We start from the raw sequence: 21,695 nt of genomic DNA, 5'->3' as shown, positions 1-21,695 counted from the left end.
AGCAGGCAGCACAGACCCTGGTACATAGTAAGAGCTTAATAAAGGTGTCTGTTTCTATCATGTTTCTATCATGACATACTGAGGTCAGCTCTGTGACCACAACACCGTTTAGTAATAGCAGCTGGTGTTCATTGAGCATTTACTATCTGCCCAACACGACTGTAGGCACTTGACACAGAAGAGCTCATTTTATTCTGACGTAATCATAACAGCTTTAGGAGGTGGGTCCTATTATTATTCCCATTTTAGAGAGGAGGAGACTGAGGCACACAGGGCGAAGGGGCTTGCCCGGGGCCACACAGCCGGCGACCAGTAGAGGTGATGGAGAAAAAAGACTGTATCCTACCCCACAACCTGAGGTGGACGAGAGATGGAATAAAAGACATAGAACGAATAGAAGCAAAAGCAAAGCAAAACCATAGAACGAATATACGAAAATACAGAAGAATGACTTTGTGACTTAAGAGCCCCTTTAATGAAACATCATGGGTGGAAACCACAAGCGGGTAAGTCCTGTTGTATTGCAGCTGAGAATTTTCTTCCAAGAAAGGATATAATGGTGACACGAATCATCACATGGCAGAATGGGAGAATATGTTCGCAATGCCTCATACTGCACCTACCTCACAGGGCTGTTAAGAGAGTTACACGGCTCAGGAGCACCTGGGTGGCTCAGTAGGTGAAGCGTGCGACTTCGGCTCCAGTCACGATCTCACAGTTTGTGAGGCCAAGCACCGCGTTGGGCTCCGTGCTGACAGCTCAGAGCCTGGAGCCTGCTTCGGATTCTGTGTCTCCCTATCTATGCCCCTCCCAGGCTCCTGCTGTCTCTCTCTCTCTCTCTCTCTCTCTCTCTCAAAAATAAATAAACATTAAAAAAATTTTAAATAATAAAAAACAAATAGGTGAAAGTAATTTGAGTAGTACATTTTATGCAGCCCAATACATCCACATTATTATTATTATTATAACGTAGACAGAATAAAAATGAGTTAATGAGATATTTTACATCTTTTACATCTTTTTACATCTTTTCTTTGTACTAAGTTTCCGAAATCTGGTGTGTATTTTACACTTAGCACATCGCAATTTGTATTTGCCGTATTTCAAGTGCTCATACCTACATGTGGAGAGCAGAGATTTCGTGTAGGACAGATCGGATGGGACAGGGCACAGCTAGATTCTATGAGGAGCACATGCAAATCAACGAGTAAAAGACGGCAACCCAAGTGCAAACAGGGCAAAGAATATGAACAGGCAATTTACAAAAGAGGACAAACTGAAGGCGATCAAGCAAATGAGGAGATGCTCAAAGTGACCTGAAATCAGAGAAATGTGAAAGATAGCAATGGTGATGTCACTTGACATCGAGTCAGAGTGGTAAAAATCAGAAGCTGGATAAAGCTAACAGCTGGTGGAGATGTGGGTACATGGGACCTTCTGCACTGACAGAAGGTGTGGCTGGGGACAGCTAGTCCAGGACGCCACACAGCAACGGACTGTGCCCTGTGATCCAGCATCTCTGCAACCAGGTCTCTCTCCTAGGGAGATTTCCACACAGGTCTCTGAAGGGACATGTCCAAGGCTGCAGTGGCTGGGAGCTGGAGGCTGCCTGATGTCCATCCCCAGGGGACAGAGTCGTAAGACGTGAGGGATGCATCTGTGGAACATCAAGTAGAAATCAGAAGAAAACAGACGCAAGAGATTGACAACACGGATGGATACTGAAGTCCTACTGCAAGACAAGCAAACAAGCAAGCAAGCAATACAGTGCTAACTGGAAAAGGAAAGTAAGAAGCCAAATGTAATAGAATACTCACATAAAACAAGGCACATTTTCAAGGAAACATACAAACAGAAAGGTGCACATTAAGCCCATGGCAGTGTTGCACCAGAGATGGGAGGGAATTGGGGGGTATTTTTCCCTAATGTTTATTTTGAAATTTCCAAAGGTACAGAAAACTCACAAGAAGGGGCACCTGGGTGACTCAGTTGGTTAGCATCCGATGTTTGGTTTCAGCTCAGGTCACGATCTCGAGGTTCGTGAGTTCAAGCCCCGAGTCAGGTTCTGTGCTGACAGTGCGAAGCCTGCTTGGGATCCTCTTTCCTTCTTTCTGCCCCTCCCCTGCTCCTGTTCGCTCTTTTGCTCTCTCTCAAAATAAATAAATAAACTTAAAAAAAAAAAAAAGAGGGGCCCCTGGATGGCTCAGTCGGTTGAGGGACCGACTTTGGCTTGGGTCATGATCTCACGGCTCGTGAGTTCAAGCCCTGCATCAGGCTCTGTGCTGACAGCTCAGAGCCTGGAGTCTGCTTCGGATCCTCTCTCTCTGCCCCTCCCCCACTCACTCTCTCTCTCAAAAATAAATAAACATTGGGGCGCCTGGGTGGCGCAGTCGGTTAAGCGTCCGACTTCAGCCAGGTCACGATCTCGCGGTCCGTGAGTTCGAGCCCTGCGTCGGGCTCTGGGCTGATGGCTCAGAGCCTGGAGCCTGTTTCTGATTCTGTGTCTCCCTCTCTCTCTGCCCCTCCCCCGTTCATGCTCTGTCTCTCTCTGTCCCAAAAATAAATAAACATTGAAAAAAAATTAAAAAAAAATAAATAAACATTAAAAAAGAAAACTTGGGGCGCCTCGGTGGCTCAGTAGGTTAAACGCCCAACTTTGCTCAGGTCATGATCTCACAGTCCATGAGTTCGAGCCCCACGTGGGGCTCTATGCTGACAGCTCAGAGCCTGGAGCCTGCTTCAGATTCTGTGTCTCCCTCTCTCTCCGCCCCTCTCCACTTGCTCTCTCTCTCTCTCTCTCTCTCTCTCTGTCTCTCAAAAACAAACATTAAAAAAAAAAGAAAACTTAGGGCGCCTGGGTGGCTCAGTTGGTTAAGTGTCCGACTTCGGCTCAGGTCATGATCTCGCGGTTCATGACTTTGAGCCCTACGTCGAGTTCTGTGCTGACAGCTCAGAGCCTGGATCTTGCTTCGAATTCTGTGCCTCCCTCTCTCTCTGTTCCTTCCCCACTTGTGCTCTGTCTCACCGTCTCTCTCTCTCAAAAATAGAGAATAAAAAAATGTATGGGAAAAAAAAACTCACAAGAACAGTAAAATAATACCCATATGCTTACTTACTCTCCTGGCTTCAGCGACAATTGTTACTATTTTGCCACATTTGCTCACGCTCTCTCTCCTTCCCTCCTCTATATTAATACTAATGTATACCATATTATGATGTTGTATATAATATATAAACACATACGGTTTTCTTCTGAGCTATTTGGCAGTCGCAACCATCACAAATTTACCACTAAAGAATTCAGTGTGTTTTTCCCACAAATAAGAACATTCTCTTATCCAACCACGGTGCAATGCCCACATTCAGGAAATTTAACCTGGATATGATATTATCTAAGATCCACCCACATTCAAATATCCTCGATTATCCCCAGAATATCTTTTGTAGCTGTTTCATCCTTTTTTTTTAAAGAAAATTATCAAGGATCCAATCAAGGATTATACATTGATTTTGGCTGTCATCTCTTTGTTTCCTTCAGTCTAGAACAGTTTCCCGGCATTTCATTCATTCACTCCTTCATTCATTTGATGAATAGATTGATTTTCCCTTTCATGACATAGATCTGTTTGAAGAGTCCAAGCACTTTTGGTGTTTGTTTTTTGGTTTGGGGTTTTTTTGTTTGTTTATTTGTTTGTCGGCAGAATGCCCCTTAATCGGGAAGTATCTGGTTGTGTCCTTATGATTAGACTCAGGTTAAACACTTTGGACAGGACCAAGTACTTTGCAGGTGTCCTTCTCAGTACATCACAGCAAGATGCATGTGAGGTCAGCCTGTCCCATCCCTGATGTTAATTTTGATCATTTGGTTAAAGTGGTGACTGCCAACTTTCTCCATGGTGAATTTTCTGAGGTATCTTTTTCCCACTGTAATTAACAAGTAATTTGTGGGCTGGTCCTTCGAGACTGTGTGAATATCTACTCCCCCACTGAGGAGCCTAGCCTGAATTAATTATTCCTCTACTGGCTGCAAAATGGGGATTTTCTCACTCAATCTTTCCTTCGGCACATTTTAGCTGGCACTCCAGACTTTTTCCTCCCCCCAAAGGGGCAGAGGTAGCGCTCAGGTCTAAGCTCCTCAGCAGCTGGGCCCCCCAGCCTCTTGAGCTGTAACACTGGGTAAAGAGGTGGCCACCTCTGCGCCCTTGGACAACCCCCACACCCCTCCCTGGGCGCCTCATCAGTCAACAGGTGGATCCAGGTGGATTCTGCTCAGGACTCTGCTGTCCCCGTGGCCCCACATACTGTCCTCTTCAGGTGTGTGGGAGGCAGCTCAGATGCCAGGCACAAGCAGGGCAGTGGGTGCAGTCCCACAGAGGACACTGGCCCAGCCACAGCAACCGATCACTCAGTGGGGATGGCAGAGGTCAGCAGAACAGGAAGAGAAGGACAATAGCTGTGCCTGTTGCCACGGCAGTGGCAGTGTTTGCCAGCTGGGTGGGGCCGGTCTCGCTCGAAGCCGTCAGTGGCTAAGCCCAGGCCACACTCTCCTCTTCCACTTCTCCCCTCGGTAGGCCCTGGCGGGGCTGGGATGTGCAACAACTCACCCTGGGCACTGCAGAGACCCAGTTATTTAATGAAGCTTGAGCAGAGTCGCAGCCATTAGGGGCTTCAAGAACTACCAATTCCCAGAACACACAGCAAGCCCCTGGCCCAGCCTCAACTGCCCCAGCGGCCCCGGCTTTGAAGTAGAACAAGGAAATCTCACCTGTCCTGGGAACTCAGCGTCCTGGTCTGCATGAGGTGCGTTCGTGTCTGCGTTTCTTGGACCTCCTCCTGCCTGAGAACTCTCGGTTAGAAGCCAAACCTGGCAACGGTGAGATGCACACATGTGGGCTGTCACCCTGCTCTGTGCCAGTCTCAGGACCCGGGCGTGGGTGGGGAGCACTGAGATGGAGGAGACAGCCTCATGAAAGCAATGGCTTGGGCTGGTTGGGTACCCCTTATAGTCTAGCACCTATCACGTGCTCAGTAAATATCCGCTGGCCTAACCAACAAGCAGACAGTCTATCTCTCCCTTGTCTTCCCTTCCATTACACCATTTCCCCCAGTTTTGCCAGCTCCTAGGATACGGCACTGTCCTGAAATGTGCTGTATCTCTCTGTCCGGCCTCCAGGCCTTTTGCACGCGCTGCTACGTCTACCAGAAGCACACTCAGCTTCCCCGTTGGTGTGTCTGTAGAGATAGGCCAGAGCCTGGCACGGAGCAGCAGCACATTAAATATTTGACGAGTGAATGAATGAATGAATGAATGCCCTTGTCCATTGTCCATCCCAGGAAGCAGGGACACTCGGGACCCTCCCTATTCATCTCGATCCTCCGCCCGCTCGCCGGCCTGGAATGAATGCCTCCCTTTTACCCGCTCCGAGGATGGCCGGGCCGGGTCGGGGGCAGACCGGGAGGAGGAGGGGATCGGGGGCTGCCCTGGGCCCCCTCCCGGGTCTCCTAAAGGGTCAGCTTTTCCGGACGTGGGGAGTTTACCTCTTGGCGAAACTCAGCCTCGGCCACCTGATGACCAGCCCCAGACCCTCCCGCCCCTTACCAACCAGGACACCCCAGACCGACACTCAGCCACCAGCACGTGGTCCAGGGGCCCCAGCTTCCCATTGGTTGCTCGTCTCCTTCCTTCCCCGCGATTGGCAGGGGCCCAGCCTCAGGTCCCCCCCTCCGCGCCCTACGGTGGTACAGCCTGCCGTGGCTTAGGCGGGGTGGGAAGGTCCACTGCGCCGCGGCGCGGGGGGGGGGGTGGGTCGGAAAGAGCCGGGCGAGGCGGAGGGATCCCTTTGGAATGTTTCCGTCGAAACCACCCGGGGCGGGGCGGCACGGCGCGGATTGGCCACGAGCGTCGGACGGCCGCTTCTGATTGGCGGGACGCGGGCGCCGGCCCCGCCCCCCTGGCCGCGGCTGCGGGAGAGGCCCGGCCCGGAGTTTGCGGAGGGCCGAGCGGGGCGCGCGTAGGGTGGCGGCGGCGGCGCAGGTGAGTGCCCCCCCGCGGACGGGGCGCGGCGCGGCGCGGCCGCTCCGGGGACCCCAGCGCGGGCCTGCGGGGCCTCAGACGCGCGGGGATCCGGCGGATCGAGCGGGGCGGGGCCGGCCCCAGGGACATGGCTGGAAGTCTAGGTTGGGCGCCAGGATGCCCGAGGCCCCTTCCCAGAGGGGCGCCTGTCTTTCCGCTGGGGGCAGGGTCAGACGCTTCCCGCCGCTCAAACGCGGCCGACAGGCCACCCTGCCCCCTGCGCTCCTCTGGACAACCCCCCTCCCGGCAGGGACAGCCGCGGGGTCGGTATTTCTGAGCCCTGCCTGGGCATCTCCCTGGAGGTGGCCTCGTCCCCATCCTCCAGGGCCTAGAGGAACCTGGGGAGGACCGAGGTCCCGACAATAATAATGAAAAAAATCACCCCGGCTGGCACTTGCTGAACGCCATGCGTATCAGTGGGTCTAAACACCTCATGGAAGGTACGCTTACTTCTTTTAGAGGTGAAGCAACAGACCCAGGAGGTAGAGTGACTTGCCCGGGTGACACAGCTAGCTAGTAAGTGGCAGATCTGGAACTCGAACCCGTGCTGCAGAGTCCAGATCTGGAGTCTCAGCCACTTTAGACCACATGGCTCCGTGGCCTCTCTGCTTGCTGCTATCCCCAGCCCCCAAGCATACACATCTGGCCACACCTGACGGTTTTTGCTTTCCCCCTAAGAGGTCACCAGACATCAGCCCTACTTTGCCTCCCCTGAGCTGGAAAGGCAAGGTCTGAATACCAAGGTCCAAAGAAGAGAGTGATGTCTGTGGGGGACGTAGGGGACCTGGATGTTGGGGTCCTTTGCCCCCTGGGCCCCTCTGGGAAGCCTGGGCTGAGGCCCTGGGCAGTAGGCGTTCTCCCGGAAACACCCGGGAGCCGGTTTTTCAAGACTGAATCAGAGGCCTCCCCCTCCCTCCTCCTCTCCAAAGCAATATCCTACTGGAAAGGGGAGGCTGGGTGTGGTGTCCCCCCCTCCCCCAGTTTATGTCAGCCCCCAGGAGCCCCCTCCCCTGCTTCCTGCTGCCCCCACTGCACTTCTGCGTGGTTGTGGCGTTGCTAAGTTTCAGGCCCTTCCCAGGGAGGAGAGGGTGGGAATGCTGGGACTCCAGCCAATGTGCTTGGCGCCCAGCTGACGCTCTTTTCCTCCATCCCTATGTCAGGTTGAGGGGAGACCGGGAACGTAGGGAGGGGGGTTGGCCGTTAGCAACTCCACGGCAGGCATGTTCCGAGGATAGGAGGGCTCAGAGTAGGCGGGATGAGGGCATAAGGCACATCCATCATTCTAACCTTACTGAGCACCTACCATGTGCCAGGCACTGTTGTTGGGAAGAGAACACAATAGTGGACAAGACAAAACTCCCAGCTCTGTGGAGCTGTCATTCTCGTGGACACAACCAAGTTAACAAGGAAATAAAGATCCTGCAGCCGGGAGAAGTGCTCCGTGCTATGAATAAAAGTGCTATGAATAAAAATGAGGGGGTGGCCTTGGTAGAATGCTGTTGGGCAAGGCGGGGGGTGGGGGGGGGGCTCTTGGAGGAGGGTGACTTCAGAGACAGGGTCTGAATGACAAAAAAGTAGGCAGCCAGGGGACGATCGGGCAGGGGGGCAACGGCCAGGGCAAAGGCTCTGAGGCTAGACCGAGCTTGGAATAGTGTGGCTGGGGCACGGGATAAGGCCACAGTGGCAGTTCCGCAGGGGTCTGTGGCTCATATTAAGGAGCTCAGAGCTTTTCCACCGTGAGGTGGGAACCTGTTGTAAAATTGGAAGCCGGGTAGTGACGCGATCTGGTTTAACATTTAAAATAGAGACACGAAGTAAATAGCAGCCTGAGACTGGAAGACAAGAGTTCTGCCAGGGCAACGTGTAATTAAGTTCATGGGCCTGAGCTGTCTGGACCACAGGGGCGGTTCCTACAGGCTGGGGCAAGCCAGGGAGGCTGCCTGGAGGAGGTGGCTTAGCATAGGCCAAGGCAGGCAGGCAGAGAGGACTGGGATGTTCCCGGGCAGGGCAGGGGAGGAGGCAGTAATCATAATGACAATCATAGTAACAGTTTCCTTAAATTGAATGTCAGGCAAAATGCTTGTTAATGCTAATCAGGTTGTGTGCGTGATCTCTTTGGACTCCCATAAGCACCTTGAGAAACAGGAATTCTGCCCATTTTTTCGGATGAGAAAACCGAGGCCCCATCACATGAAGTGACTTGCCCACGGCCACACAGCTGGTAAGTGGCAGGGGTGGGATCTGAACCCAGGCCATCCTGCCTCTTGTAGCCTGGAAGGCAACTTCATTAATCACTCACTTTCTTCACCACCACTATTCCCTCCTCACAGGTAAGGCCATGGAAACTAGCCTGAACCAGGGCAGCAAACGTAGGCAGAGTGAGGAGGCTGGGAACTGGTGATCTGGATGTGGGGGCCCTGGGAAAAGGGGGACGTTTGAATCTTAGCAGCTGACTGAAAGATGATGGGACAGATGGAACCAGTAGGAAAAATCACCCTTTACGGAACCCTTATTGTGCGCCCACATGCGTGATTTCCTTGGAGCTCAGAGAAGTTAAGACACTTGCCCAGGGTCACACAGCTCGTAAGTGGAAAAGCCAGGTTCCAGACTCATGTTCTCAGCCTCCTGCTAAAATGTATGAGGAGCAGCAGAAGGAGAACCAGGGGAGGGGATGATGAGGATTTGTGCTGGTTTTGTTTGTTTAAGCATCATTGAGTGTGATGAAATACCTTCATACCCCGAGGCAAAAGTTTTGGTTCATTCAGAATTTTCTTTTTTGTCAAATGTTCTGTGAGCGCCTTCTGCGATGGGTGCTGGAGATAGAGAGATGGATAACCGATGAAAGGCTGGTCTCTTGGGCGCCTGGGTGGCTCGGTCAGTTAAGCGTCCCACTTCGGCTCAGGTCGTGATCTCACGGTTCATGAGTTCGAGCCCCACATCGGGCTCTGCGCTGACAGCTCAGAGCCTGGAGCCTGCTTCAGATTCCGTGTCTCCCTCTCTCTCTGCCCCTGCCCCGCTTGTGCTCTGTCACTCTCTGTCTCTCAAAAATAAATAAAAACATTAAAAAAACATTAAAGAAAAAAAAAAGACCGGTCACTTGAAATGTCTAAGGAGTGCCCGCAAATCAAGAAGAAAAAAGATAGGCATTATGATAAAAAACAAACTGAATGAATGCAATTTTTAAAAGCGGGCAAAGACTTAAACAGGCAGTTTGCAACAGGACAAATCCAACCAGTTCATGAACGTGTTAACAGTTGTTCAGCATCACTGATGATGAAGGGAGTAAAAACGAAACTGCGATGAAAGGTGAGGGAGACACGCTCCGTGTCTGTGTGGCCGGATGGAGCACCTACCCTGCACCCAGCACCATGCTGGGAAGTGAGGGCTGAGGATCACAGAGGTGGGGCTTGCGTGTTTGCTGGGGAGACAGTACCCCCTCGAGGGCAGGGACCACAGAGCCAGGCACGGGGACTGGTGGGCTAATGACTATTAGGATCATTCCTTCATCCATCCCTTCATTCATTCGACAAATGCATACTGAGCACCTGCTACACCCCCGGGCACTGTTTTCTGTGCTAAGAATATAGGGATGAGCAAGGCAGACAGACTGCCTTGCCCTTTCCCAAAACAGTGAACGAGAACAGTGGATGAAATCTACATCCCACCTGAAAGAGGTGTGACAGTCTCTGTGTGGATGCCACAGGGCGCAGTCAAGTGCAAAAGCTCGGACACTCGATTGTACCTGGTGTGTTAGAGGGGCAGGGACCGGGCCCGTGTGCCTGGGAAGACCGAGCAAGGGGGAGGGGGGGAGAAGGGGGGGGCAGGGAGGCGAGGGGGGCAGGTCTTTTGGGGCGTGTGGGTGGAGGGGAGGACGGTGACTTTTACTGTGAATGAGGTGGGAGCCCCGGGAGGGGTCGAAGCAGAGGACAGAGGTGAGACGGGACTTGTGTTTTACAGGATCATTCTGGCTGCCGTGTTGACCGGAGACCGTGGAGGGTGAGGGCAGAAGCCGGGAGACTCGGAGGAGGCAACCGCACTAGTGTAGGTGAGAGATGATGGGGCTGGACCAGGTGCCCCTAGAGGAGGCGGTGGAGAGCAGACGAATGAATGCGGGAGCAAATGAGCGGATGCGTGAGTGTGAGTGCAGCGCACTGGGCTTGGCGGAATCCGGGAGGGCTCCCTGGAAGAGGAGAGTTGAAGGGAGGGAGCGGGAAGTCCCCTTTACACAGAAGATATTGTGTGGCATGATGTGATCCTCAGCACAGCCTGGCCAGGTGAGTGTACCCGTCTGTAGAACAGGCATCCGAGGCCCAGGGAGAGTGAGTGGCCTAGGGAACCACTTTGCACGTGGGGGGCAGACAGACCCGAGAGTGCTGCCGGCTTCTGTGGCTTAGGGCGGCTTCTGTGGCTTAGGGTGCGTGGCTTGAAAATGAAACCTGACCTCCTTCCCATTCTGGGAAGCCGGCACGGTCGACCCCTCCTACGCCCAGCACTTCTTTACCCCCCCCCTTCCGCATCGCTCTCTCTGTTCAGTTACACTGGCCCCTTGCTGCTCTGTGAGCAGAGTCCGCGAGTCTGCTCAGAGCCCTCCCGTGGCTGCCCCCTCGCTCAGAGCGAAAGCCTAAGTCCTTCCTGGGCCCTCAAGGCCCTGCCCGCTCTGCCCTATCCCTCCCTGCCCTCACCTCCTCCTGCTGTCCCCCTCACCACTCTGTTCCAACCATGCAGGCCCACTTGCTGTCCCTCAAACACATGCCAAGCGTGTCCCCATCTCAGGGCCTTTGCACTGGCGGTTCCCTCTGCCTGGAGCTGTCTTGCCTCACATCGTTATATGGAGGCTTCTTCCTGTCATTCGAGTCTCAAGTTCAGCTTCACCTGCTCAGAGAGGCCCTCCTTGATTTTGTTGGTAGAAGCACTTATCTTGTTTTATTGTCTTCATAGCACCCTTAGAAATTATACTAGGCTTTTACACATTGGCTTGCTCACTGCGCATTTCCTCTGGACTGTATGCTTCGGAAAAGCGTGAACAGAACCCCAGCTGGTGTATATGGCACCCAGGAGAGAGTTAGAAAGAGGCAGGCCTTCCTCCCAGCAAACACATCCAGCTTGGCACGTAGCTCGACGAGCCAGAGCAGAGGCTGAGTTTCAGTCCCACTTGCCACCTTGGTCGGGTGCTTTTGCACAGTGAACACCTGTGGAACTGCATACAGTGCCCCTAGTCAGGGACCTTGGTCATCTTACTGAAGGCAGTATCTAAAATGGTGCATCGCATATAGTAAGTATGCGAAGATTCTATTTGAAAGGAGGGTGGGAAGAGAAACTGAGAGAATCGCAGTAGGAGAAAGAAAGAAAGTGTATCAGGACAAGTTTTGCTACAGTAGCGACAACCTCCAAAATCTTAGTGGCTGAATTCCACAAAGGTTTTTTTAGTCCTGCTACATCTCCATTGCAGCTCAGTAGGGGGTTCCATTCGTCATAGTCCGTTGTCACTCGGGGCCAGGCTGATGGCGCTGCCACCTGGACAAATGTGTCAGGTCACCCTGCCTGGGAGATGCAGACCCCCAGAGGCTCTTGATCTAGTACTGAAATGCTTCAGCCCAGAAATGCCATGTGTCCCCTCCTCTCACAGCTCATTGGCCAGAACTAGTCATATGCCTGCCCAGTCACAGGGAGGTCAGTAAATGTCACCTGGCTGTGTGCTTTGAAGGGAGAGTCGGAAACTTTTTGTGCACGGCACCAGTGACTGCAACCAGTAGAAAGAGAAGGAGAAACTGGAGGCACCTGGGCGGCTCAGTCAGTGAAGCATCTGCCTCTTGATTTCAGCTCAGGTTCTTGATCTCAGGGTCGTGGGCTCAAGCCCCGTGTTGGGCTCCGCACTCGGTGTGAAACCTACTTTAAAAAAATAATAATGAGGGGCGCCTGGGTGGCGCAGGTCGGTTTAATCGTCCGACTTCAGCCAGGTCACGATCTCGCGGTCCGTGAGTTCGAGCCCCGCGTCAGGCTCTGGGCTGATGGCTCGGAGCCTGGAGCCTGTTTCCGATTCTGTGTCTCCCTCTCTCTCTCTGCCCCTCCCCCGTTCATGCTCTGTCTCTCTCTGTCCCAAAAATAAATAAAAAACGTTGAAAAAAAAAAATTAAAAATAAATAAATAAAAAAATAATAATGAATAAATACCTAGAAGAATGAAGAGAAACGTAACCGCTTTGAGCCTCCACTTTCTCGTTAAGTGGGCGTATTCGTAGCAAAATATCGTCCCCATATCACGACGTCGTGTGAGGATTAAGTAAGGTCACAGAGCACTTTGCACGGGGTCATAGTAGGTGTTATATGCTGTGGTTACTTCTGAACCAGTACAGAAACGCTGGGACTGGGTTTTGAGCCGAGGCCGGTCTGTTCACCGGGTCAGCAGTGTGCTCCTAGTGGGGGAGAGGCGACCCGAGGCCACCGCCCAGGCCCTGAGCCCGCCTTCCCGCCCTGCAGGTCTCCTGAGTGTGCCCCCTGCTTCTCACCGCTCATGCCGCTGGGACTGGGGCGGCGGAAAAAGGCGCCGCCTCTGGTGGAGAATGAGGAGGCCGAGCCAGGCCGTGGGGGGCTGGGCGTGGGGGAGCCGGGGCCCCCGGGGGGGGGGGGGGGCGGGGGGGGCCCCAAATGGGGTTGCCCCCCCCTCCCCCGGCCCTGCGGCCCCGCCTCGTGTTCCACACCCAGCTGGCCCACGGCAGTCCCACTGGCCGCATCGAGGGTTTCACCAACGTCAAGGAGCTGTATGGCAAGATCGCCGAGGCCTTCCGGCTGCCGGCTGCCGAGGTACCCACCGGGGAGCTGGGCACCAGGGTCCCTGACGGCGGGCTGAGGCCTGGGCGTGCGTCCTGTCTGTGAGCTGCGGCTCAGTTGCTGAAGGTGCAGACGCCGACACCAGCTCCCTACCGGAGGAACTGGTGGGGTCACACTGGGTGCTGAGTTCCCATCAGTCATTAGGGCGCCTGCACCCCAGCAAACTGTGGGGAACTGGAGAGTAGGGCTGGGTGCTGAGTTCCCATTAAGCATTGGGAGGCCTGTGCCCCAGTGGACTGCGGAGATGGATGGCCAGGGCTGGATGCTACCTTCCCATGATGCATCGGGAGGCTTGTGCCCCAGTTGATTATGGGGTCTGGCGGTCAGATGTGAGGTTCGTTTCTCTGGGATGCATTGGGAGGCCTGACCCCAAGGACTTGAGGGGCTGAAGGCAGGGGGACAAGAAGGGCCGCAGTGGGATTGAGCAGGAAGTAGATGCAGGGGTCTCGGTAGGGGTGGCGGGTATTCTGTGCCCCTTCATTCATTCCACAAGCCCTTTACTGAGCACCCACTGTGTGTCAGGCTCTGTGCCCTGGAACCAGCACAGAGTGTTTGCTAGGACAGAAATCCCGGCTCTAGAAGAGCTGCATCCCAGTGGAGGCCAGTCTGGCCGGTGTGGGGACCCCCAGCCCTTTCCCAGCTCCCTTTATCCCCCCCGGGTTGTGGTTAGCAAAGGGCGAGGGATGAAGGTGAGGGTTGAGTGTCTCCCCCCATGCAGGTGATGTTCTGTACCCTCAACACCCACAAAGTGGACATGGACAACTCTTGGGGGGCCAGATCGGGCTGGAGGACTTCATCTTCGCCCACATCAAGGGGCAGCGCAAGGAGGTAGAGGTGTTCAAGTCCGAGGAGGCGCTGGGACTCACCATTACCGACAATGGGGCCGGCTATGCCTTCATCAAGGTGCCTGGGTGGATGGGGAGACCTGGGTCCTAAGGGTAAAGATTGGCCGTAGGACCCAAGGGCCGAGCCAAGGGGACTCACGGCTCCTTTCCCCCACAGCGCATTAAGGAGGGAAGTGTGATCGACCACATCCAGCTCATCAGCGTGGGGGACATGATTGAGGCCATCAACGGGCAGAGCCTGCTGGGCTGCCGCCACTACGAGGTGGCCCGTCTGCTCATGGAGTTACCCCGAGGCCGCACCTTCACGCTGAAGCTCACAGAGCCCCGCAAAGCTTTTGGTGAGGGGGCTGCCCACCCGAACCCCTGTCGTCGCCCTATTCTTGGGTTCAGGCTACAGTGGCAGGGAGCCACCAGCAGGTGGCGCCTAAACCCAGCCAGCTGCGGTGGAATGGAGGGGTAGCCCCGCCCTGCCCTGGGGAGGGGTGCTGGCTCTCTGCCCAGCCCCGGAGGGCCAGAGCAAGGAGGAAGTTGCCCCCGCACCCAGCTTCCCGGAACCATTTAGCCCAGCCAAGCGCCCCCAACCCTGGCGAGCCCCCCCAGCTGGAGAGGCCAGGGTTGGCTGCCCTGTGCCAGTACCCCCTCTTTCCGTCTGGCTTCACTAACTCTCTGGAATGGGCCTGAGGCCCCCGAGGTTGGGGGTGGGGACTCTCAAATGCTTCCCCCGGCAGACAGGGCTGGTCCTTGGCCCAGCAGCTATATCATCCTTGGCCTTGGGCGAGCAGCTCAAGACCCAGGCCCACCCCTTCCTGTCCCTCTTGCTCTGGGAACAGGGCCCCTTCTATCCTCCCCTCCAGCCTTTTCCATTCTCAGCCCATGGCTGTCCTCCCAGTCCATGCCAAGCCTGAGTTGGAGTCCTGCCCTCCTGGGGTCACCTCAGGCCATCTCCCAGAGCCTGCAGAAGCTTCGAGAAGGTAGAAGAGGGTAACTGAGGCCAGGATGCCTGGGGTCCTTGCCCAGGGGATGCTGGATTGGGCTTCCCCGACCCTCACTCACCCCTCGCCTGCCTCCCACAGACATGATCAGCGTACGCTCAGGGGGTGGCCGCCCTGGCTCTGGCCCCCAGCTGGGCACTGGCCGAGGGACCCTCCGGCTCAGATCCCGCGGCCCCGCCACAGTAGAGGATGTGGTGAGTGGCTCTACCCAGCCCGCTCCCTCCTTCCCCGCGCACCCATAGGTGGCCGCATCCTTTGTTAGCTGAGGACCTCGGAGCACTAGATGTATCATCTACCTCTGCCACATCCCAGCTCTGGGACTTTTGCTGGGGCAAGTGGCCTCAGTTTCCTTGTGTGTAAAATGGGACGATAACAACCCAGGGTTGTGGTGAGGATGAGCCGTGGCTTAATACACGGGAAGTGGTGAAAAAGATCGTGCGGCACTCAGTAAGTACGATGGCAAACGTATTCACATCACTGTGGTGTCGCTGTCCCTCCTACCCACCCCCCAGCCCTCAGCCTTTGAGGAGAAGGCCATTGAGAAGTAGATACCTTCTGAGAGTTACATGGGCATCCGGACGGATTGGGTGATTGGGGACACCTGCATCTGGGATGGGTGCGAGTTTGGGGAGGGCTTCTAGGTCCCTGCGGGGCTGGGTGTCTCCTGGGTACCTCTGCCATCTGTGCTTTCCATTCCGCCCCCTACCCTTGTCCAGCGGCCACCATGGTGAGCTCGGAAAGGACAAAGAACCCGGATGGAGCTGGCGGGCCCTGGACGAACGCTTGGTGACTTTTGCCTTCCCTGATGATTTGTCTTTGACGTCTGGGGTGCCATTGGGGATCCAAGGTCGGCCGCTTCTAGGCCTCCCTCCAGACCTCTCAGTGACCTGGCTCCGCTTGGTGGGGCCCCCTGTGGAGGGACACCGTGGCCCGGACCCCAGCATCCGGCTTGGACCTGGCTCAGCAGCCCGAGGATGATGCAGAGTGGAGGTGGGGCCGGCCCCTGCCCCACTCCAATCGTACCACCCCTCCCCAGCTCCCGCCCTGGGTGGGTCCCCGGTCCCCCCTTGCCCTTTCCCCACCTACCTCAGCCGGCCGGCGCGGGAGGGACCAGCCAGATTGGGCGTCCACCCCCGCCCGCACACTTTCCGCACCTCAGCGCCAAACTGGTCCCTCTGTCTCCCTGGGGCCTGTTTTGGGGGTCGTGACCTCCCTAGTTTCCTGCTGCAGGAATGCGAAGGGGGGCATCCCCCCTCAGCAAAATGCAATAACGCCCTCCCCCCTCCACGCCCCCCCCCAGAGGAACCCCCTCGCTGTGGAGTCTGTTACCTCTGCCATTTGAAATACTAGTCTGCTGTGAACCCCCCAACCTCCCTCCCTCTCCTGCCCCCTGTGTCTCCCTCAGTCCAGCCCCCGACAGAAGGGGCAGGAGGGAGATGGCGGTGGGCTTTTGTATCTGAATTTGCTGTCTTGAACATAAAGAATCTATCTGCCGTTGGACCTGTTTGGCGGCTTCGGGTGGGAGAAGGGGTGAACCAAGGCTGGGAAAGAATGTAGCAGCTGAAATCCATCCCTTCAGGCTCCAAATTGAATTAGCCTGCCTGGGCCACCCTCCCCCCGCCCCCCACACCCGTTCTGCCTGACGAGGTTTCTGGCCGTGGCCCCAGGCTCCTGTCAAAAGGCCGGAGCTTCTCGCCTACTGGGTTCAAGTCTTGCTCCCTCTTGAACGAGTCGCTCCCCCACCCTCAAGCCTGAGGCGCCGTGGCGCAAGACTCTGGCTAACCCGTCCCAGCCCGGGCCGTGGGGAGCACCAGGGCCCCGAGGGGTGTGGAAGCCTGGCTTGGAAAAGAAGATGGCGGGCCCAAGATGGAGGCCTGCCATGCAAATGCTGTGGGCAGGAGCCCTGCCCCCCAAGACCGAGGGGAGCAGTCATGACGGAGCCCCCGCTCCTGCCCGCTCTGGACCGTGTGGGTCCGCTGGCGTCACTGTGCACCATGTTTTGCACTGGACATAAACCCCCGTGCTTGTTTTGACAACCCCACTTCATCTCAGATTTGAGTGGATCAAGGAAGGGGGGGGTGGACCCTGGCCATACCTGGGGGAAGGGCAGAATTGAAGCAAGGGGGCCAGGCCAGGTCCCGGCAGGAATTTGTGAGCTCAGCCCGCTCCCCTCTTCCATCCCTATTTCCAACAAGATGTGATGGGCCTGCCCAGGAAAGGGCAGCTGGAGGACTGGCTGGCCTTGTGCGCGGCCCGCAGTAGTTTTTCTTGTGGGACGGAGACGGCTGATGTTGGGGTCCCAACACCCACGGGTGCCCCCTGTGTCCGTGCTGGTAAACAGCTCGGGTCGCGCCTCCGTGTTTCGAGAGTACGACTGTGTCTCTCGGGGAGTTGGCCGTCTGTGACTCTGCTGAGGGAAGAACGTGACTGTCTCCGTGTTCCCGGGTGTCTGTGGGTGTAACTGGCACCTCTGTGTGGAGGCGGCCGAGAGGCGCGTCTCGACGTGGCCGAGGCCGCGAGCGAGGTGTCCCTGCGCTTTTCTGTTTGCGGGGTAGGTGTTGACCAGCTAGATCCCAGGATGTCCAGGAGGTGCAACCCATTGTGTCTTGGGTGCGTGCAGTGTACCTGTGGGCCCGTCTCGGACTGTGAGGGGGTGTCTCCAGGTGATACAGACTGTGGCTGTCTCAGTGCTGAGACTGGGTCCCGCAGCACTAAGGGGCCTGCATTTCAGCACGTTGGGAGAAGTCTGAGCCAGTGACTGTCGGGGCATCTCTGGGGGTGACACTGTCTCAGTGAGTTCACGGGTAGGACGACAGTGACCCCAAGGCTTTGAGGAACGTGGCTGCTGCTGTGCTGGGGACAGAGTTGACAGTATCTGATCTCAGGGTGTTAAGGGGTATGATTGTGTTGTTTTAGGATGGGAGACTGTGTGTGTGTGTGTGTGTGTGTGTGTGTCCCCTGCTTCTCAGGGCAGGAGGGGAGGTCGCCGTCATGTGTCCACAGGTGGCTTGGGACTTGTGAGTCCCAGGAGATGGTCCCCTGGTCACCAGGCGTCTTGGTTCCCCAGCCCGCCTTCAGCCTCCCCACTCCCCCTCCCATGACTCGCCCGCTGGCCCTGGCTTGGGCTTTAAGCCCCTGTGTAAATAGTGGGCGGGTCTCCAGGCCAGGCTGGGCCAGATCCAAGCTGATCTGCCCGAGGCATTGCCCGCCACCGCCACCGCCACCGCCACCGCCACCCCCACCGCCCCAGCATCCATGAAGGCTTTGGCAGGACAGGAGGGTGTTGCTGCCTCCCAGCAGGGCTAGCCCCCACAACCTGGCCGTCTCCACGGAGGCAGTGGCACCCCCTGCGGCTGCCCCAGCCCGCCCTGGGCGATGCTCACATTTTCCAGTGTTTAGATTTTATCCACTTTATTAATGAGGCAGGCAAAAGGCCCGCGCCTGGGGGCGGGGGGGGGGGAGGGTGGAGAGGGCTATTCCCGCCCTGCCAGGGGGAGGGAGTCATGGGGGACCAGGCCAGCTCCCCGGGAGCCCCCTTCCTGGTGGGGCAGCTGGGGTTCTGAGTGGCCGCTGCCCGTTGCCAGGAGCAGAGAGAGAGAGAGGTCACTGTCACCCCAGGCTCCCTGCAGGCACGAGATGGGATGGCTGAGCTGGGGAGATGGGGTGGTCGGAGAGGCCCCTGGAGGCCGGAGCGGGCAGCGGGAGGAGCCGCCCTAGGAGGGAGGGAGAGGGAGCGGCCTGCCTTCCTGCCTGCTTGCCGGAGAGCTCTGGTGCGCAGAGCTCTGGGGCGGCGCGTGCAGCCGGCAGCAGGCTATGGGGGCCTGAGCCCCAAGCTGAATGGTTAAGAACAGGGGGCAAGAGTGTCCCTGGTGGGGGAGGGGGGCTTGGAAGGATGGGGCCGTGGCTACCTCAGTCTCTCTGTCCCAGGTTCTTGACCCTCAGCCCCGTCGGTCTGTCCCTGTCCGTCTTACCATCTGTCCGTCCGCCAGCAGGCAGTTCTGCCCTCTCAGCCCTCACCACCAGGGCATCCAGAGATGGGTGGTGCTGGGTCCGCCTTGAGGCCTCTGGGGCAGGGACGTGGAGCTGGCAGGAACGGCACCGTGGGGCATCCGGGCGGCCGTGGTCGGGGGTAGGGCCAGGGTGACCCAGTAACAGGTCTCTGAGGTTGCAGTGTGGGGGGGACAGGGACTGTAGGGACAGAGACGTGGCCTTGGGGAAAAGGACAAGGCGGTGGGGAGAGATGTGCGCCTGGCGGCAGAGGTGGGGCTGTGAGCATCGAACGTGGGACTGGACCAAAGGTGACCTGGGGGATCGTCAGGAAAGGGCAGTGAGGGCAGGTGGGCCCCGGGGTCAGAAAGTGGGCCAGTGGGCATCGGACGGAGCCAGAGGCCGGGAATTGGCCGTGGTGTAAAAACGGGAGGTGGGTGCCAGCGGTGGATCTGTGAGGCCCAGAGGTGGGGACACGGACCCGGAGGAAGGCTGGAGCCGGAGGAACCGGGGTGGACAGAGCAGGCGGGGGGCAAGAGACGGGCTGATGGGGCAGAGGAGGAGAAAGGGTCGGGAATGGGGCAGTCGTGGTCACCTGGAGTTGCCACGGGCAGCGGGTGGACGGGAAAATGCCAGTGGCCTCAAATGGGTCCCGACGATCTGAGGTGGAGCCACCCGCTAGGCTCAGCTTGACGATGGCCGTTGCGCTCCTGGCCGGCCTCACCGTGCCCTCCTCTCCTCTCCCCAGCCCCACCCCCGGCACCTGACATGAGTCTCTGCGGGCCCCTCAACCTGAGCCTGGCAGGCGAGGCGACCATGTGTGCGGAGCCCGGGGCCCCCAACGCGTCGGCCGGGCCGCCGGCCGGGCGGGCGGGCGCCTCGCCGGCGCTGCCCATCTTCTCCATGACGCTGGGCGCCGTGTCCAACGTGCTGGCGCTGGCGCTGCTGGCGCAGGCCGCGGGCCGCCTGCGGCGCCGCCGCTCGGCTGCCACCTTCCTGCTGTTCGTCGCCAGCCTTCTGGCCACCGACCTGGCGGGCCACGTCATCCCCGGAGCCCTGGTGCTGCGCCTGTACGCGGCGGGCCGCTCGCCGGCCGGCGGCGCCTGCCACTTCCTGGGCGGCTGCATGGTGTTCTTCGGCCTGTGCCCGCTGCTGCTGGGCTGCGGCATGGCAGTGGAGCGCTGCGTGGGCGTCACGCGGCCGCTACTGCACGCGGCGCGCGTCTCGGCGGCCCGCGCGCGCCTGGCGCTGGCCGCGCTGGCCGCCGTGGCTTTGGGCGGTGGCGCTGCTGCCGCTGGCTGCGAGTGGGCCGCTACGAGCTGCAGTACCCGGGCACGTGGGCTTCATCGGCCTGGGCCCGGCGGGCTGGCTGGCGCCAGGCCCTGCTACCCGGCCTCTTCGCCGGCCTCGGTCTGGCCGCTCTGGCTCGCCGCGCTCGTGTGCAACACGCTCAGCGGCTGGCCTTGCTGCGCGCCCGCTGGCGCCGCCGCTCTCGACGGCGTACTCCGGCGAGTGGCCCCGACAGCCGCCGTCGCTGGGGGGCGCGCGCGCCCCGCTCGGCCTCCTCCTCGTCCGCCTCGTCCGTAGCTTCGGCCGCCGGCGGCTCCCCGGGCCGCGGCTCAGCGCGCAGAGCCCGCGCTCACGATGTGGAGATGGTGGGCCAGCTCGTGGGCATCATGGCGGTGTCGTGCATCTGCTGGAGCCCGCTGCTGGTGAGGGGCGCACACGCCCCTCCGGCCGGGCTCCTTCCTGCCCCGCCCCCCATGCCTCCCACCCTTCTCTATCCTAGGATCCCTGGGTTCTCTCTGCGTCCTCCAACCGCGGTCCCACCCCCTCGAGGCTCCACGTGTCACGCAGCCCGCCCTTTGGTCCCTCCCTCTCATCTCCCACTCCTCCACCCAGTCCCCTTGTCTTTCTCCTGCCTGGGGTCTTTGCAGTTCACCCTACCCACTCGAGCCTCCTCCCCAGCCCCCTTCCGTCACCCCCCCCCCCCCCCCCCCACGTTTCTCTCCCCCTTCGGTCCCCTGTCTTTCGGGATACCTGGGACTTCTCTCCTTTTTTTGCTCGAGCCGCCACTCGCTGAAGGCCTTTGCTTCCGCCACACCTTCTCCCTCCTTCCGGAGCTCCTTCCCACCAGGACTCCCATTTACCCTCCCGGTGAGCCTCTGCTCCTCTTCACAGCCCCCTTACTTTCCAGCCACGCTTCATCCATCCCAGCCCCACCCTTGGCCAGCCCCCTTCTCTCACACCTGCCCCACTGCTCACACCCGCTTCTCCCGCAGGTATTAGTGGTGCTGGCTGTCGGGGGCTGGGGCTCCGGCTCCCTGCAGCGGCCGCTGTTTTTGGCTGTGCGCCTCGCTTCGTGGAACCAGATCCTGGACCCCTGGGTGTACATCCTGCTGCGCCAGGCCGTGCTGCGCCAACTGCTTCGCCTCCTGCCCCCGAAGGCCGGCGCCAAGGGCAGCCCTGCGGGGCTGGGCCTAACCAAGAGCGCCTGGGAGGCCAGCTCGCTGCGCAGCTCCAGGCACAGTAGCCTCAGCCACCTCTAGGCGCGCCAACAGCCCCAGCGGCTGAGCCAGACCATCCCGGGCCTGGCCCAGGTGGGTCCGCAGCGCTGAGCCCTCGGGGGAATAAAGCCATGTTGCGGACACGCGCAGGGCATGTGTCCGGTCGGGGCTGCAGCGCCCCTGTGACCGCGCGGGGGTGACAGAGGCGCCGCACGAACCTTCGGGGTGTGCAGTTCTGGGACTTGCCAGGCAGAGGCGCAGACACGCCAGACGCGGAGTTAGAGCTGCCGGAGCATGCGCAGAAAGCCACGGCCGCAGCCCGAGGGCCCGGGCTCCCGTCTGGAGCAGAGCGGCTGGCCGACCCAGAGCCGCCAGGGGCGCTTTTTGTCCTGCCACCGCCCGGACTGACCCCAGCAACAATTCTCTCATTGTGACCCTGAGCTCCCCCAACACATCCTCAAGGC

The 21,695-nt window shown here is 58.2% G+C and overlaps 2 protein-coding genes and 1 long non-coding RNA gene across 3 annotated transcripts; 2 read left to right on the top strand and 1 right to left on the bottom strand.

The window, feature by feature from the left end:
• Positions 1-1,012: 1,012 nt before the first annotated feature.
• LOC115504970 lies at positions 1,013-5,716 on the bottom strand. The gene is made up of 3 exons (XR_003965869.2): positions 5,539-5,716; positions 4,766-4,864; positions 1,013-1,657 (listed from the first exon to the last, which is right to left on the bottom strand). It is a non-coding gene; the product is annotated as an uncharacterized LOC115504970 (long non-coding RNA).
• A 514-nt stretch (positions 5,717-6,230) lies between these two features.
• Positions 6,231-15,636, top strand: GIPC1 (GIPC PDZ domain containing family member 1). The gene is made up of 8 exons (XM_030302243.1): positions 6,231-8,294; positions 10,031-10,118; positions 12,550-12,873; positions 13,619-13,803; positions 13,903-14,083; positions 14,819-14,931; positions 15,250-15,324; positions 15,454-15,636. The coding sequence occupies exons 3-7, from the start codon at positions 12,633-12,635 to the stop codon at positions 15,283-15,285; spliced, it is 756 nt and encodes a 251-aa protein (XP_030158103.1). The 5' UTR covers positions 6,231-8,294; positions 10,031-10,118; positions 12,550-12,632; the 3' UTR covers positions 15,286-15,324; positions 15,454-15,636.
• Positions 15,637-19,353: 3,717 nt separating this feature from the next.
• PTGER1 (prostaglandin E receptor 1) lies at positions 19,354-21,310 on the top strand. The gene is given in 6 exon segments (XM_032591384.1): positions 19,354-19,999; positions 20,001-20,024; positions 20,026-20,148; positions 20,150-20,180; positions 20,183-20,436; positions 21,007-21,310. Coding segments are annotated over 6 exon segments (1,206 nt in total). The 5' UTR covers positions 19,354-19,492; the 3' UTR covers positions 21,274-21,310.
• Positions 21,311-21,695: the final 385 nt, after the last annotated feature.

This window comes from Lynx canadensis, chromosome A2 (assembly GCF_007474595.2).
Source record: "Lynx canadensis isolate LIC74 chromosome A2, mLynCan4.pri.v2, whole genome shotgun sequence".
In the NCBI taxonomy this organism is placed as follows: domain Eukaryota; kingdom Metazoa; phylum Chordata; class Mammalia; order Carnivora; family Felidae; genus Lynx; species Lynx canadensis.
Note: the sequence above shows the minus strand (reverse complement) of the source record. Positions and strands in the feature narration are given on the sequence as shown.

Bases quoted from the DNA above. Each gene is read 5' to 3' on its own strand.
- GIPC1 (XM_030302243.1), top strand. From the start codon at position 12,633: ATGAGGAGGCCGAGCCAGGCCGTGGGGGGCTGGGCGTGGGGGAGCCGG. The intron at 12,874-13,618 runs GTACCCACCGGG...CCCCCCATGCAG, and splicing joins TCCGGCTGCCGGCTGCCGAG to GTGATGTTCTGTACCCTCAA. The intron at 14,084-14,818 runs GTGAGGGGGCTG...TGCCTCCCACAG, and splicing joins AGAGCCCCGCAAAGCTTTTG to ACATGATCAGCGTACGCTCA.